This window comes from Apteryx mantelli, chromosome 40 (genome assembly GCF_036417845.1).
Source record: "Apteryx mantelli isolate bAptMan1 chromosome 40, bAptMan1.hap1, whole genome shotgun sequence".
In the NCBI taxonomy this organism is placed as follows: domain Eukaryota; kingdom Metazoa; phylum Chordata; class Aves; order Apterygiformes; family Apterygidae; genus Apteryx; species Apteryx mantelli.
Genome location: NC_090017.1, coordinates 324,090 through 340,044, shown reverse-complemented (window position 1 = coordinate 340,044; position 15,955 = coordinate 324,090). Strand labels below are relative to the sequence as shown.

At 56.8% G+C, this 15,955-nt stretch overlaps 1 protein-coding gene across 1 annotated transcript; it reads right to left on the bottom strand.

Annotated features, from left to right (window-relative positions):
• Positions 1-2,580: 2,580 nt before the first annotated feature.
• On the bottom strand, positions 2,581-8,556 carry LOC136995195 (mucin-3A-like). Its single transcript, XM_067315008.1, has 13 exons — positions 8,295-8,556; positions 6,981-7,259; positions 6,510-6,716; positions 6,031-6,138; positions 5,126-5,241; positions 4,759-4,817; positions 4,359-4,504; positions 4,052-4,117; positions 3,792-3,954; positions 3,303-3,464; positions 2,894-2,982; positions 2,734-2,789; positions 2,581-2,622 (listed from the first exon to the last, which is right to left on the bottom strand). Exons 1-13 carry the CDS (start codon positions 8,554-8,556, stop codon positions 2,581-2,583), a joined length of 1,755 nt encoding a protein of 584 aa, XP_067171109.1.
• Between the last annotated feature and the right edge of the window lie 7,399 nt (positions 8,557-15,955).

Below are 15,955 nucleotides of genomic sequence, written 5' to 3'. Positions count from 1 at the left end.
GTACTATGTCCCCCTTCGGACGGAGAGACTCATGACACACATGAACCGGAGCAGATGCGGCAGCCCCATGGTGAAGGTGATGCTGGAGCCCATTGCACACCCTGTCCCCGTTCACCTCACCTGCCCGGGGTGCTACTATGCACTGACAGGGCAAAAGGTGCCTTGAAATAGCCAGGGTGGGGAAAGGAAAAGTGTCTGGAGCATGTCAGGAACACTTTTACTGCTGGGGAGAGCAATTAAGCCGTGCTATCAGAGCACCCCAAAGGTGCAAGTCCGATGCGTGACGCACGTACCCAAGGATGCCCATCCTTGCTGCGTCTTTTGTGCAGCGACAGCTCTTCTCTGGGGAAGATGTGGATTTAAGCTCTCTCCAGGCACATCCCCTTTCCACCTTCTTCTTGGCTTCTTGCAGCCTTTCCCTCCTCAGTTCTCTGCCAGGAGGCTGCAAAGAGGAAGGGGGGGGTGTGCGAAGGGCTGCTCCTTGTTGCAAGAGGGGATTTGCAAGGGTGACCGTCCACGTGTGGGGCTGTGCCACCAACAAGGAGGATCCTCGCCGGTGGGGGGGGGGGGGGGGGAACGTGCAAGGAAGGAGACGGGACCTGGACTCACCCCAGGAACCCCTCAGCATTGTGGAAAACCCCCCCCATCTTTGCACCTCATTTCCACACGAGAGGCAAAGGGAGTCCTTAGGGATGGTCACCATCTCCGGGATGGCCGCAGTTCCCATCCCAGGGTGCTGCATGGGGGCAAGGAGCAGCGTGCGAGGGCAAGGAGCAGTGTGCGAGGGGTTGGTGACGCAGGCCGGGCCGCCACAGGGAGGTGCCTCCTGCCCCTCCCGGGAGAGTTTGCACCTTTCCCCTTTGCACTGTGCTAAAATTAGCAACTCCTCCGCCTTATCTAGGTGTTAAAAGCAGGGGGTGGCCTCCCCTTGACCTGCAGAAAGAGAGGAAGATGGCACATGAGGGATGATCAGTGTCAGCAGCTCCTTTTTTACTAGGGGAGCAAGGTCCAAATGCCTGTGAAAATAGCCTGGGAGGGGGGTTCCTGCAGGCTCATCCCTCCCTGACGGCCCCCGTCACTGGGATGGGGGGGTCCCACAGGCAGCTGGATGATGGTGCTGGGGGGAAAGGAGGGGGAGAAAGGCAAATTGGGGCTGCATGGGAGCTGAAGGAGGGTCCCAAGCACCCGCCGTTTCATTTGGGGAACACGGGAAGACCTTCCTGGAGGGGTCTGGAGCTGGTTGTATCCCATGGGGAATGGTCATGTCCCCATGTCCCACCAGAGCCGGTGGCACTCCTGGAGCCCCTCCTTGCTCCCGGCACAGTGTGGAGTCTGGCTCCACCTCCTGGCGTGGGATGCGGCGCCGAGTCCAAAATAAACAAAAAAGGGGATGGGAGAAGAGGTGCCGGGTGAGGAAAGCCAAACGCAAACTCACCCCTTGCCACAAGCGGCCGCAGCTGTGCAACGTCTTCCAACGGTCCCGTTTTGGTTCCTGGAGCTCTCGTTCTGCAGAACGGGGACATTCTGCCCAAACGGACCCCAAATTTTGCATTTTGGGATAGGGATGCTCTATCCCGGGTGCTTCCTCCCCACCAAACCATCAGGTTTGGAGGGTTTCCAGATGATATGGGACACAAAGTCCCCGTGGTCCCCGTCCCCTGCTCCGTGTCCTGTTGCCTGCGGAAAGGCTGGCAAAGATGCTAAGGGCCGTCACCAGCTGGCGCTGCAGAGGACAGATGGAGCTGGAGAGCCCAAGTTTTCCTCCTGTCCCAATCCTCCTGTTTATCCAGCAGAAAATATCACCATCCCCAGCAATGCTGATGGAAGCCAGGTTGTCCCCACCATGGCCTCCCCAGAGCATGTAAAGAGGAGCCGTGTAGGGCCAACGTCTCCCCCCACAAGTCTTAGTGAAGGAACGTCTTCTCATCCGCTCCCCAGTCCAAGCTGGGGCCGTCCCAGTACAAACCAGTCCCATGAAAGCTGTTTTAGCACCTTTATTAGGAGGCAGAGAGGGCCCAGCCCTGGCTAGGGTGAAGGGAAGGGGGAAGGATGCTGGCTCTGTCCTCCCTGCTGGGACAAGGGAGGGGGCCCTGGGAAGGCCTCCTCATCCTTGAAGTGACCTCTGAGGAAGGGGAGGACTGAGCGGGGTCATGACCCTGGAGGGGATCATGACCCCAAAGTGCAAATAAAAGTGGGGTCATGCCCTGGAAGAATGAGGTCATGACCTGAAAGTGCCACTAGACTTGGGGTCAATACCCCAGAAGTGCCAAAGAAAATGGGGTCACACCCCTTCATGTGCAAATAAGAGTGGGGTCACAACCCTGGAAGTGGGTCAATACCCCAGAAATGCCAATGGAAGAGGTGTCTCAAGCGTGGAAATGCCATCGGAAGTGGAGTTGTGACCCTGGAACTGGGGGCAATACCCCCAAGTGTCAGTAAATGTGGAGTCATAGCCCCCAGAACAGCCCCCCAAAGAGGCTTGGGGGCTCCTCTACAGAGTCTGGGCAGACCCTTGCCCAGGCATAACTGGGTGGCAATGCCCGCAAGGGGAAACATCCAGTCCCAATGTCCCGCCATGGCTCAGAGCTGCGTGCTGATGCTCTCCGGCCTCGGGATCTGGACCTGCCAAAGGGAGGGAGGGAGAGAAAACAGAGGCCGTGAGCAGGAATGGGGACATCTCAACTGCCCCATGCATCTTCAGGGTGGGCAGGGACCCCAGGGCCCCAGACTCACTGGTGCTGACGTGTCCACGGACTCCAGGTCAACCTGAGTGTCCACTGCGGTGGCACCTGCAGGGATGAGGGAGGAACAGGGCTCAGGGGAGATACTCAGGGCAGAGGGTGGGTGAACCAGCTCCCCCCAGACCCACGGGGCCACTGGGGACCCTCCGCACCTTCATTCCAGAAAGAGAAGCTCCCTGGAAAGCTCCAGTCCTCATACATGTCCTCATACCACTTCTTTGTCGCTCTCAAGGCACTTGCGCTGCCGGAGAGGGGGGGGAAATGCACATTGAGTCACCTGCAGTGGGTCCTTCCCCTCCCCAGACCCATCAGCTCCTCCTCTCTACCCCCTTCCCCAAAGGGCCCAGCCTCTGCCCTGTGGGCACCTCATAGACAAAAGAGACCCCCCCCCCCCCACTCAGGGACTCCTGGAGCATCTCTGGACTTTTGTCTAGACAAGGAACATTTTGCATCATGCAAAAATCCCCTGCTCAATAAGATCCCCCTCCCCAGGAAGGGAACCTGTGCATCTGGGCTCCTGCTGGCGCCAGATGCTCCCCCAAGCCTCACAGCCAGCCTCACCTGCCAAATGATTTTGTCCTCCGGGCTCTGAAGAGGAGGCCAGCAAGGATGAAGATGACCGCAACCAGAACTGCTACGGCCAAGCCCAGCCCCACCGCGATCTTGCTGATTCGGGTTTTGCAGCGGTTGCCCTGGTACCAGTAGATATTGGTCTCACGGCAGCTGTGGGGAGGAATGGAGGAGATGAGCACAAGGCCAGAATCTCCAGCAGCAGTCCCCCAGGCCCCCTTTTAGGCTGCTTCTGCAAACTAAAGTCCCTTTAGGAGTAGGACCCTGTTGCTATGGTCCCTGCTCCAAACCTCCAGGGTTTTGGCCCATTTCCACCCTGGGAGATGAAGGGCAAACAGAACAGAGCATGCAAAGGGAGCATCAGAGGTGGGCAGGGAGCTGTTGCTGGAGATGCACAGGACAAGTGCGGGGGTAGCACCAAGCCCGTGCCATGGTTGGAAGCAGGTGGGATGGGAGCGATGGTTTTATTGCGCCCCTTACAAGCACTGTGGGCCAGTGGAGGTGACGTGGCACTGCCCGTAGTTGCAGTCGATGGTGCTGAGGGTGTTCGTTGTGCAGTTGGACATGCAGAACAAACCGGAGCTTGTCAGGTTGGGGAAGTAAAAGTCCTGGTACTTTTCAGGGGTGATCTGCCGGCAGTGCACTGGAGAGGAGAGAAGCCCATTGAGGAGACACCTGTCACCCCGAACCCTGACCCTTGGCTGCATCCTCCCCTCTCTGGGGTGGCCCCATCCACTTACACTCATTGTCGAAGTAAAATGAACCAGAATCAACTACATTAACGGATGAATTGAAGCACAGCTCGTCTGGAAAAGAAAAGGAGAGCCAACACTGGAGAGCTGCCCCACACCCTGCTTGGTGCACGGCTCCTGCTGCCATTCAGCTCCAAGGAGCCCCGGTGCAGCAATGGGGTTTTTCCCCGTCACGGCTACATGTTGTGGCGTGCATCCTTCCCCAGGGCAAGAGCACATCCCCCAGCCTGGCTGCAAGGTTTCGGGTTGGAAGTCATCCCCTGTCTGCCCTCCGAGCCCTTGCAAGGCTGCTCACCGGTGCTGTCTGTGCAGTTCTGCTGCGCCGCCACTGCCCGTATCTCTTCCTGCAGTATTATGGAGATGTTGCGGAGTTTGTCCTGGGTTTGGGACGTCACCATCAGGGAGATGATTACGTTGTGATCCACCACGATGCTGCCAGGTCTGGAGGGACACAGAAGCCATCCCTCAGCCTGGCGTTTGCCTGGCAACAAATGACTTTCCCCCTCGATGATTTGAAAAAGCCACCGGCTGGGATTGCAGGACAAGCATGTCCTATTGCAACTGCTCCTTCCCCCAGGGGATTGCCTCAGCCCCTCAGGAAGCGAGACCGGTTTGTGCAGCCTTTTAGCTACCCCCACTGCAGCACCCCAATACCTTCTTCCCATATTTGGGGCCCCCAGCGCCTCAGCACTCACATTAAACGCAGGATCTCAATGCCCTGGTATCCGGCAATGTTCTTGTAAATATTGTTAATCTGGAAGAGAAGAGGACTCCAGGCTTGGTGTCATGACTCCATTCCCTTCCCCCTCCTCCTGGATTTCCCTCACTAGCATGAGGAGTTCTTCCTCCCCATCTTTGCTCCCCCCCCCCCCAATACATCCCAGTGTCTCCAGCAAGGAGCAGCCAGAGAAGCTTCCAGTGTGTGCAACACCTCCAGGATGCATTTGAGTTCAAAACCAGCAAACCTGGATGTATTCTGCCAGGGCAGGCAGATACAAGCCAGGCACCTGGGGCATCCCAAGCACCTCCCCAGGCAGGGTCAGCCCTCCACCCATGCCCCACCTGCTCTGTGAACTTCTGGACAAAGTCATGATATGCCGAAGAGTTGTTGTCTCTGAAGTCACTGGTGAACTCCCGGTTGGTGACCCGCACCTCCAGCCGCACTGTCCCATTTACCTCTTTAGGGAAAGATAGAGAGAAGGCAGAGTCAAGACCAGATAATGGAGAAGAAACAACTTCTTCCTTACAGGAGATACATAGGCTTCCCCACTTAAGACCCACAGCTTTAGAGCTTGCTGTAAAGGAGAAGGAGAAAAATTTCCTCCAGCTGTTACAACAAACCTAGAGCTTACCTAGAGACCAGAAGCCTATCTATTCTTCTAGGTGAAGACAGGCCCCTAGCCCCTATGGCTGGATCCTTTGCCCCCAGCACTAACCACTCATCCTTGATGCAGTGCAGACAGCTCGGTTTACACTCCTGATCTCATCAGGGGTAGGGTTAGGCTATTAGGCTAAGGCTATTAGGGAGCCTTAAATGCCCTGACTGGCCTCATCTGGGACCTCTGTCCTCTGCTCATTGGCCTGGGATCTGCATTTAAGCTCATCTCAGAGTGCCTAGAATTTGTTTATGTTGCAGGTGTATCTGGCTCTGGCTCCATATTTGGTCCTATCTCCTGGATAGAAGGTAGACTTATGTTGTTGCCCCATCTCCTGCCTAGACTCTCTGCATGGACCCTGGTCCTGATTCATGGTCTTGCCTAGTCTGTCATGGTCAGTAGACCCTCTTATCACCAGCTCTGTTCTTCCCACCCTTTGGGATGCCCCAGCCTATGCCCTAATTGGGAAGAGCATTGCCTGTGCCATGGTCACCCTCAGCTTGTCCTCCCTCAAGATGTATCCCTGCTCTTGCTCTTTTCTGGCAGATTTTGCCATGCCCTGGCTGAATCCAGTCAAAGAAGATCTCTTACCAACTTTAGCATCAAAGGTATTCTCAGCAAACTCGCACTTATCACCGATGAAACCTGGGAGGCACTGACAATGGCCGTTGATCCACGTACCTTCATTATAGCAAGGCCCTAGAAAAAGCAATCCAAGACAGTGCTGGACAATACAGAAAAAGAAATCTTCCTATCACAGCTGGAGCAAAAGGTGGCCTGATAAATACCTGGAGTGGTGGTGGTGGGTGTGGCAGTCGTGGTACTTGCTGAAGAAGAGGTCCCCACAGTGGATGTAAGGTGGTTTGTGGTGGCTGCAGCAGAATGTGTGGTGGAGGTGTCTGTGGGGAATAGTGAGCTGTCTGAGCTGGAGGTCTCTGAGGTGGACTTTGTGGTGAGTGTGGAAGAAGTGGTGGAGCTTGATGTGGCAGTGACAACAGAGGAAACGGAGGTGTCTGTGGTGGGTGCAGAGATCCCAGAGGCAGAGGTGTCTGTGGGGAGTGCAGTGGTACCTCTGGTCGTTGTCTTGACTGTGGTCCTTGTGGTGTCTGCGGCCACAGTGGTGGTTGCTGAGGTGGGAGAGATGACAGTGGATGGAGAAGTGTCGGTGGTGGGTTCTGAGGCACCTGTGGTAGTGGTGAGGATAGTGGAAGTCGAGGTGGGAGAGGTGTTGGTGAAGAGAGTGTCTGGAGAAGTGTCGGTGGTGGGTTCTGAGGCACCTTTGGTCGTGGTGAGGATAGTGGAAGCGGAATTAGGAGAGGTGCTGCTGGTGAGGGTGGATGGAGAGGCGTCCATGGTGGTCTTGGAGGTGTGTGTGGTGGATGCAGAGGTGGCAGGGGCAGAGGTTTCTGTGGGGAATGAAGTGGTATCCCTGCTCGTTGTCTCAGCTGTGGTGCTTGTGGTGTGTGTGGCCACGGTGGTGGTTGCTGAGGTGGGAGAGATGGCAGTGGATGGAGAAGTGTCGGTGGTGGGTTCTGAGGCACCTGTGGTAGTGGTGAGGATAGTGGAAGGCGAGGTGAGAGAGGTGCTGGTGAAGAGGCTGGGTGAGGTAGTGTCGGTGGTGGGTGCTGAGGCACCTGTAGTGGTGTTGAGGATAGCAGAAGCAGTGGTGTGAGAGGTGCTGGTGATGAAGGTTGATGGAGAAGTGTCTGTGGTGGGTTCTGATGCACCTGTGGTAGTGGTGAGGATAGTGGAAGGCGAGGTGGGAGAGGTGCTGGTGAAGAGGGTGTCTGGAGAGGTGTCGGTGGTGGATTCTGAGGCACCTGTGGTAGAGGTGAGGATAGTGGAAGTTGAGGTGGGAGAGGTGCTGGTGAAGAGGCTGGGTGAGGTAGTGTCGGTGGTGGGTTCTGAGGCACCTTTGGTAGTGGTGAGGATAGTGGAAGTCGAGGTGGGAGAGGTGCTGGTGGTGAGTGTGGCCGGAGAAGTCTCTGTGGTGCGTTCTGATGCATCTGTGGTAGTGGTGAGGCGAGTGGAAGCCGAGGTCGGAGAGGTATTAGTGATGAGGGTTGATGCTGAAATGTCGGTGGTGGCTTCTGAGGCACCTTTGGTCGTGGTGAGGATAGTGGAAGCGGAATTAGGAGAGGTGCTGGTGATGAGGGTGGATGGAGAGGCGTCCATGGTGGTCTTGGAGGTGTGTGTGGTGGATGCAGAGGTGGCAGGGGCAGAGGTGTCTGTGGGGAATGAAGTGGCATCCCTGCTCGTTGTCTCAGCTGTGGTGCTTGTGGTGTGTGTGGCCACGGTGGTGGTTGCTGAGGTGGGAGAGATGACAGTGGATGGAGAAGTGTCGGTGGTGTGTTCTGAGGCACCTTTGGTAGTGGTGAGGATAGTGGAAGTCGAGGTGGGAGAGGTGCTGGTGGTGAGTGTGGCCGGAGAAGTCTCTGTGGTGCGTTCTGATGCATCTGTGGTAGTGGTGAGGCGAGTGGAAGCCGAGGTCGGAGAGGTATTAGTGATGAGGGTTGATGCTGAAATGTCGGTGGTGTGTTCTGAGGCACCTTTGGTAGTGGTGAGGATAGTGGAAGCGGAATTAGGAGAGGTGCTGGTGATGAGGGTGGATGGAGAGGCGTCCATGGTGGACTTGGAGGTGTGTGTGGTGGATGGAGAGGCGTCCATGGTGGTCTTGGAGGTGTGTGTGGTGGATGCAGAGGTGGCAGGGGCAGAGGTGTCTGTGGGGAATGAAGTGGCATCCCTGCTCGTTGTCTCAGCTGTGGTGCTTGTGGTGTGTGTGGCCACGGTGGTGGTTGCTGAGGTGGGAGAGATGACAGTGGGTGGAGAAGTGCCAGTGGTGGATTCTGAGGCACCTTTCGTAGTGGTGAGGATAGTTGAAGCAGAATTAGGAGAGGTGCTGGTGAAGAGGGTGTCTGGAGAGGTGTCGGTGGTGGGTTCTGAGGCACCTGTGGTAGTGGTGAGGATAGTGGAAGTCGAGGTGGGAGAGGTGCTGGTGAAGAGGGTGTCTGGAGAAGTGTCTGTGGTGGGTTCTGAGGCACCTTTGGTCGTGGTGAGGATAGTTGAAGCGGAATTAGGAGAGGTGCTGGTGATGAGGGTGGATGGAGAGGCGTCCATGGTGGTCTTGGAGGTGTGTGTGGTGGATGCAGAGGTGGCAGGGGCAGAGGTTTCTGTGGGGAATGAAGTGGCATCCCTGCTCGTTGTCTCAGCTGTGGTGCTTGTGGTGTGTGTGGCCACGGTGGTGGTTGCTGAGGTGGGAGAGATGACAGTGGATGGAGAAGTGTCGGTGGTGGATTCTGAGGCACCTGTGGTAGTGGTGAGGATAGTGGAAGTCGAGGTGGGAGAGGTGCTGGTGGTGAGTGTGGCCGGAGAAGTCTCTGTGGTGCGTTCTGATGCATCTGTGGTAGTGGTGAGGCGAGTGGAAGCCGAGGTCGGAGAGGTATTAGTGATGAGGGTTGATGCTGAAATGTCGGTGGTGTGTTCTGAGGCACCTTTGGTAGTGGTGAGGATAGTGGAAGCGGAATTAGGAGAGGTGCTGGTGCTGAGGGTGGATGGAGAGGCGTCCATGGTGGTCTTGGAGGTGTGTGTGGTGGATGGAGAGGCGTCCATGGTGGTCTTGGAGGTGTGTGTGGTGGATGCAGAGGTGGCAGGGGCAGAGGTTTCTGTGGGGAATGAAGTGGCATCCCTGCTCGTTGTCTCAGCTGTGGTGCTTGTGGTGTGTGTGGCCACGGTGGTGGTTGCTGAGGTGGGAGAGATGACAGTGGGTGGAGAAGTGCCAGTGGTGGATTCTGAGGCACCTTTCGTAGTGGTGAGGATAGTTGAAGCAGAATTAGGAGAGGTGCTGGTGATGAGGGTGGATGGAGAGGCGTCCATGGTGGTCTTGGAGGTGTGTGTGGTGGATGGAGAGGCGTCCATGGTGGTCTTGGAGGTGTGTGTGGTGGATGCAGAGGTGGCAGGGGCAGAGGTTTCTGTGGGGAATGAAGTGGCATCCCTGCTCGTTGTCTCAGCTGTGGTGCTTGTGGTGTGTGTGGCCACGGTGGTGGTTGCTGAGGTGGGAGAGATGACAGTGGATGGAGAAGTGTCGGTGGTGGATTCTGAGGCACCTGTGGTAGAGGTGAGGATAGTGGAAGTCGAGGTGGGAGAGGTGCTGGTGAAGAGGCTGGGTGAGGTAGTGTCGGTGGTGGGTTCTGAGGCACCTTTGGTAGTGGTGAGGATAGTGGAAGTCGAGGTGGGAGAGGTGCTGGTGGTGAGTGTGGCCGGAGAAGTCTCTGTGGTGCGTTCTGATGCATCTGTGGTAGTGGTGAGGCGAGTGGAAGCCGAGGTCGGAGAGGTATTAGTGATGAGGGTTGATGCTGAAATGTCGGTGGTGTGTTCTGAGGCACCTTTGGTAGTGGTGAGGATAGTGGAAGCGGAAGTAGGAGAGGTGCTGGTGATGAGGGTGGATGGAGAGGCGTCCATGGTGGTCTTGGAGGTGTGTGTGGTGGATGCAGAGGTGGCAGGGGCAGAGGTTTCTGTGGGGAATGAAGTGGCATCCCTGCTCGTTGTCTCAGCTGTGGTGCTTGTGGTGTGTGTGGCCACGGTGGTGGTTGCTGAGGTGGGAGAGATGACAGTGGATGGAGAAGTGTCGGTGGTGGATTCTGAGGCACCTGTGGTAGTGGTGAGGATAGTGGAAGTCGAGGTGGGAGAGGTGCTGGTGAAGAGGCTGGGTGAGGTAGTGTCGGTGGTGGGTTCTGAGGCACCTGTGGTAGTGGTGAGGATAGTGGAAGTCGAGGTGGGAGAGGTGCTGGTGGTGAGTGTGGCCGGAGAAGTCTCTGTGGTGCGTTCTGATGCATCTGTGGTAGTGGTGAGGCGAGTGGAAGCCGAGGTCGGAGAGGTATTAGTGATGAGGGTTGATGCTGAAATGTCGGTGGTGTGTTCTGAGGCACCTTTGGTAGTGGTGAGGATAGTGGAAGCGGAATTAGGAGAGGTGCTGGTGCTGAGGGTGGATGGAGAGGCGTCCATGGTGGTCTTGGAGGTGTGTGTGGTGGATGGAGAGGCGTCCATGGTGGTCTTGGAGGTGTGTGTGGTGGATGGAGAGGCGTCCATGGTGGTCTTGGAGGTGTGTGTGGTGGATGCAGAGGTGGCAGGGGCAGAGGTGTCTGTGGGGAATGAAGTGGCATCCCTGCTCGTTGTCTCAGCTGTGGTGCTTGTGGTGTGTGTGGCCACGGTGGTGGTTGCTGAGGTGGGAGAGATGACAGTGGGTGGAGAAGTGCCAGTGGTGGATTCTGAGGCACCTTTCGTAGTGGTGAGGATAGTTGAAGCAGAATTAGGAGAGGTGCTGGTGATGAGGGTGGATGGAGAGGCGTCCATGGTGGTCTTGGAGGTGTGTGTGGTGGATGCAGAGGTGGCAGGGGCAGAGGTTTCTGTGGGGAATGAAGTGGCATCCCTGCTCGTTGTCTCAGCTGTGGTGCTTGTGGTGTGTGTGGCCACGGTGGTGGTTGCTGAGGTGGGAGAGATGACAGTGGATGGAGAAGTGTCGGTGGTGGGTTCTGATGCACCTGTGGTAGTGGTGAGGATAGTGGAAGTCGAGGTGGGAGAGGTGCTGGTGAAGAGGCTGGCTGAGGTAGTGTCGGTGGTGGGTGCTGAGGCACCTGTAGTGGTGGTGAGGATAGCAGAAGCAGTGGTGTGAGAGGTGCTGGTGATGAAGGTTGATGGAGAAGTGTCTGTGGTGGGTTCTGAGGCACCTGTGGTAGTGGTGAGGATAGTGGAAGTCGAGGTGGGAGAGGTGCTGGTGAAGAGGGTGTCTGGAGAAGTGTCGGTGGTGTGTTCTGAGGCACCTTTGGTCGTGGTGAGGATAGTGGAAGCAGAATTAGGAGAGGTGCTGGTGGTGAGTGTGGCCGGAGAAGTCTCTGTGGTGCGTTCTGATGCATCTGTGGTAGTGGTGAGGCGAGTGGAAGCCGAGGTCGGAGAGGTATTAGTGATGAGGGTTGATGCTGAAATGTCGGTGGTGGCTTCTGAGGCACCTTTGGTAGTGGTGAGGATAGTGGAAGCGGAAGTAGGAGAGGTGCTGGTGATGAGGGTGGATGGAGAGGCGTCCATGGTGGTCTTGGAGGTGTGTGTGGTGGATGCAGAGGTGGCAGGGGCAGAGGTTTCTGTGGGGAATGAAGTGGCATCCCTGCTCGTTGTCTCAGCTGTGGTGCTTGTGGTGTGTGTGGCCACGGTGGTGGTTGCTGAGGTGGGAGAGATGACAGTGGATGGAGAAGTGTCGGTGGTGTGTTCTGAGGCACCTTTGGTAGTGGTGAGGATAGTGGAAGTCGAGGTGGGAGAGGTGCTGGTGGTGAGTGTGGCCGGAGAAGTCTCTGTGGTGCGTTCTGATGCATCTGTGGTAGTGGTGAGGCGAGTGGAAGCCGAGGTCGGAGAGGTATTAGTGATGAGGGTTGATGCTGAAATGTCGGTGGTGTGTTCTGAGGCACCTTTGGTAGTGGTGAGGATAGTGGAAGCGGAATTAGGAGAGGTGCTGGTGATGAGGGTGGATGGAGAGGCGTCCATGGTGGACTTGGAGGTGTGTGTGGTGGATGGAGAGGCGTCCATGGTGGTCTTGGAGGTGTGTGTGGTGGATGCAGAGGTGGCAGGGGCAGAGGTGTCTGTGGGGAATGAAGTGGCATCCCTGCTCGTTGTCTCAGCTGTGGTGCTTGTGGTGTGTGTGGCCACGGTGGTGGTTGCTGAGGTGGGAGAGATGACAGTGGATGGAGAAGTGTCGGTGGTGGATTCTGAGGCACCTGTGGTAGAGGTGAGGATAGTGGAAGTCGAGGTGGGAGAGGTGCTGGTGAAGAGGCTGGGTGAGGTAGTGTCGGTGGTGGGTTCTGAGGCACCTGTGGTAGTGGTGAGGATAGTGGAAGTCGAGGTGGGAGAGGTGCTGGTGGTGAGTGTGGCCGGAGAAGTCTCTGTGGTGCGTTCTGATGCATCTGTGGTAGTGGTGAGGCGAGTGGAAGCCGAGGTCGGAGAGGTATTAGTGATGAGGGTTGATGCTGAATTGTCGGTGGTGTGTTCTGAGGCACCTGTGGTAGTGGTGAGGATAGTGGAAGCGGAATTAGGAGAGGTGCTGGTGCTGAGGGTGGATGGAGAGGCGTCCATGGTGGTCTTGGAGGTGTCTGTGGTGGATGGAGATGCGTCCATGGTGGTCTTGGAGGTGTGTGTGGTGGATGCAGAGGTGGCAGGGGCAGAGGTTTCTGTGGGGAATGAAGTGGCATCCCTGCTCGTTGTCTCAGCTGTGGTCCTTGTGGTGTATGTGGCCACGGTGGTGGTTGCTGAGGTGGGAGAGATGACAGTGGATGGAGAAGTGTCGGTGGTGGATTCTGAGGCACCTGTGGTAGAGGTGAGATAAGTGGAAGTCGAGGTGGGAGAGGTGCTGGTGGTGAGTGTGGCCGGAGAAGTCTCTGTGGTGCGTTCTGATGCATCTGTGGTAGTGGTGAGGCGAGTGGAAGCCGAGGTCGGAGAGGTATTAGTGATGAGGGTTGATGCTGAAATGTCGGTGGTGGGTTCTGAGGCACCTTTGGTAGTGGTGAGGATAGTGGAAGCGGAATTAGGAGAGGTGCTGGTGCTGAGGGTGGATGGAGAGGCGTCCATGGTGGTCTTGGAGGTGTCTGTGGTGGATGGAGAGGTGGCAGGGGCAGAGGTGCCTGTGGGGAATGAAGTGGCATCCCTGCTCGTTGTCTCAGCTGTGGTCCTTGTGGTGTGTGTGGCCACGGTGGTGGTTGCTGAGGTGGGAGAGATGACAGTGGATGGAGAAGTGTCGGTGGTGGGTTCTGAGACACCTGTGGTAGTGGTGAGGATAGTGGAAGTCGAGGTGGGAGAGGTGCTGGTGGTGAGTGTGGCCGGAGAAGTCTCTGTGGTGCGTTCTGATGCATCTGTGGTAGTGGTGAGGCGAGTGGAAGCCGAGGTCGGAGAGGTATTAGTGATGAGGGTTGATGCTGAAATGTCGGTGGTGTGTTCTGAGGCACCTTTGGTAGTGGTGAGGATAGTGGAAGCGGAATTAGGAGAGGTGCTGGTGCTGAGGGTGGATGGAGAGGCGTCCATGGTGGACTTGGAGGTGTGTGTGGTGGATGCAGAGGTGGCAGGGGCAGAGGTTTCTGTGGGGAATGAAGTGGCATCCCTGCTCGTTGTCTCAGCTGTGGTCCTTGTGGTGCGTGTGGCCACGGTGGTGGTTGCTGAGGTGGGAGAGATGGCAGTGGATGGAGAAGTGTCGGTGGTGTGTTCTGAGGCACCTTTGGTAGTGGTGAGGATAGTGGAAGCAGAATTAGGAGAGGTGCTAGTGGTGAGGGTGGATGGAGAGGCGTCCATGGTGGTCTTGGAGGTGTGTGTGGTGGATGCAGAGGTGGCAGGGGCAGAGGTTTCTGTGGGGAATGAAGTGGCATCCCTGCTCGTTGTCTCAGCTGTGGTCCTTGTGGTGTGTGTGGCCACGGTGGTGGTTGCTGAGGTGGGAGAGATGACAGTGGATGGAGAAGTGTCGGTGGTGGATTCTGAGGCACCTGTGGTAGTGGTGAGGATAGTGGAAGTCGAGGTGGGAGAGGTGCTGGTGGTGAGTGTGGCCGGAGAAGTCTCTGTGGTGCGTTCTGATGCATCTGTGGTAGTTGTGAGGCGAGTGGAAGCCGAGGTCGGAGAGGTATTAGTGATGAGGGTTGATGCTGAAATGTCGGTGGTGTGTTCTGAGGCACCTTTGGTAGTGGTGAGGATAGTGGAAGCGGAATTAGGAGAGGTGCTGGTGATGAGGGTGGATGGAGAGGCGTCCATGGTGGTCTTGGAGGTGTGTGTGGTGGATGGAGAGGCGTCCATGGTGGTCTTGGAGGTGTGTGTGGTGGATGCAGAGGTGGCAGGGGCAGAGGTGTCTGTGGGGAATGAAGTGGCATCCCTGCTCGTTGTCTCAGCTGTGGTGCTTGTGGTGTGTGTGGCCACGGTGGTGGTTGCTGAGGTGGGAGAGATGACAGTGGGTGGAGAAGTGTCGGTGGTGGATTCTGAGGCACCTGTGGTAGTGGTGAGGATAGTGGAAGCAGAATTAGGAGAGGTGCTGGTGATGAGGGTGGATGGAGAGGCGTCCATGGTGGTCTTGGAGGTGTGTGTGGTGGATGCAGAGGTGGCAGGGGCAGAGGTTTCTGTGGGGAATGAAGTGGCATCCCTGCTCGTTGTCTCAGCTGTGGTGCTTGTGGTGTGTGTGGCCATGGTGGTGGTTGCTGAGGTGGGAGAGATGACAGTGGATGGAGAAGTGTCGGTGGTGGATTCTGAGGCACCTGTGGTAGTGGTGAGGATAGTGGAAGTCGAGGTGGGAGAGGTGCTGGTGGTGAGTGTGGCCGGAGAAGTCTCTGTGGTGCGTTCTGATGCATCTGTGGTAGTGGTGAGGCGAGTGGAAGCCGAGGTCGGAGAGGTATTAGTGATGAGGGTTGATGCTGAAATGTCGGTGGTGTGTTCTGAGGCACCTTTGGTAGTGGTGAGGATAGTGGAAGCGGAATTAGGAGAGGTGCTGGTGCTGAGGGTGGATGGAGAGGCGTCCATGGTGGTCTTGGAGGTGTGTGTGGTGGATGCAGAGGTGGCAGGGGCAGAGGTGTCTGTGGGGAATGAAGTGGCATCCCTGCTCGTTGTCTCAGCTGTGGTGCTTGTGGTGTGTGTGGCCACGGTGGTGGTTGCTGAGGTGGGAGAGATGGCAGTGGATGGAGAAATGTCGGTGGTGGATTCTGAGGCACCTGTGGTAGTGGTGAGGATAGTGGAAGTCGAGGTGGGAGAGGTGCTGGTGAAGAGGCTGGGTGAGGTAGTGTCGGTGGTGGGTGCTGAGGCACCTGTAGCAGTGGTGAGGATAGCAGAAGCAGTGGTGTGAGAGGTGCTGGTGATGAAGGTTGATGGAGAAGTGTCTGTGGTGGGTTCTGATGCACCTGTGGTAGTGGTTAGGATAGTAGAAGGCGAGGTGGGAGAGGTGCTGGTGAAGAGGGTGTCTGGAGAGGTGTCGGTGGTGGGTTCTGAGGCACCTGTGGTAGTGGTGAGGATAGTGGAAGTCGAGGTGGGAGAGGTGCTGGTGAAGAGGGTGTCTGGAGAAGTGTCGGTGGTTGGTTCTGAGGCACCTGTGGTAGTGGTGAGGATAGTGGAAGTCGAGGTGGGAGAGGTGCTGGTGGTGAGTGTGGCCGGAGAAGTCTCTGTGGTGCGTTCTGATGCACCTGTGGTAGTGGTGAGGCGAGTGGAAGCGGAATTAGGAGAGGTGCTGGTGATGAGGGTGGATGGAGAGGCGTCCATGGTGGTCTTGGAGATGTTTGTGGTGGATGCAGAGGTGGCAGGGGCAGAGGTTTCTGTGGGGAATGAAGAGGCATCCCTGATGGTCGTCTCAGCTGTGGTGCTTGTGGTGTGTGTGGCCACGGTGGTGGTTGCTGAGGTGGGAGAGATGACAGTGGATGGAGAAGTGTGGGTGGTGGATTCTGAGGCACCTGTGGTAGTGGTGAGGATAGTGGAAGTCGAGGTGGGAGAGGTGCTGGTGGTGAGTGTGGCCGGAGAAGTCTCT

Bases quoted from the DNA above. Each gene is read 5' to 3' on its own strand.
- LOC136995195 (XM_067315008.1), bottom strand. From the start codon at position 8,556: ATGGACGCCTCTCCATCCACCCTCATCACCAGCACCTCTCCTAATTCC. The intron at 3,955-4,051 runs GTAAGTGGATGG...TCTCCTCTCCAG, and splicing joins ATTTTACTTCGACAATGAGT to TGCACTGCCGGCAGATCACC. The intron at 3,465-3,791 runs GTAAGGGGCGCA...TCCTCCCCACAG, and splicing joins TCCACTGGCCCACAGTGCTT to CTGCCGTGAGACCAATATCT.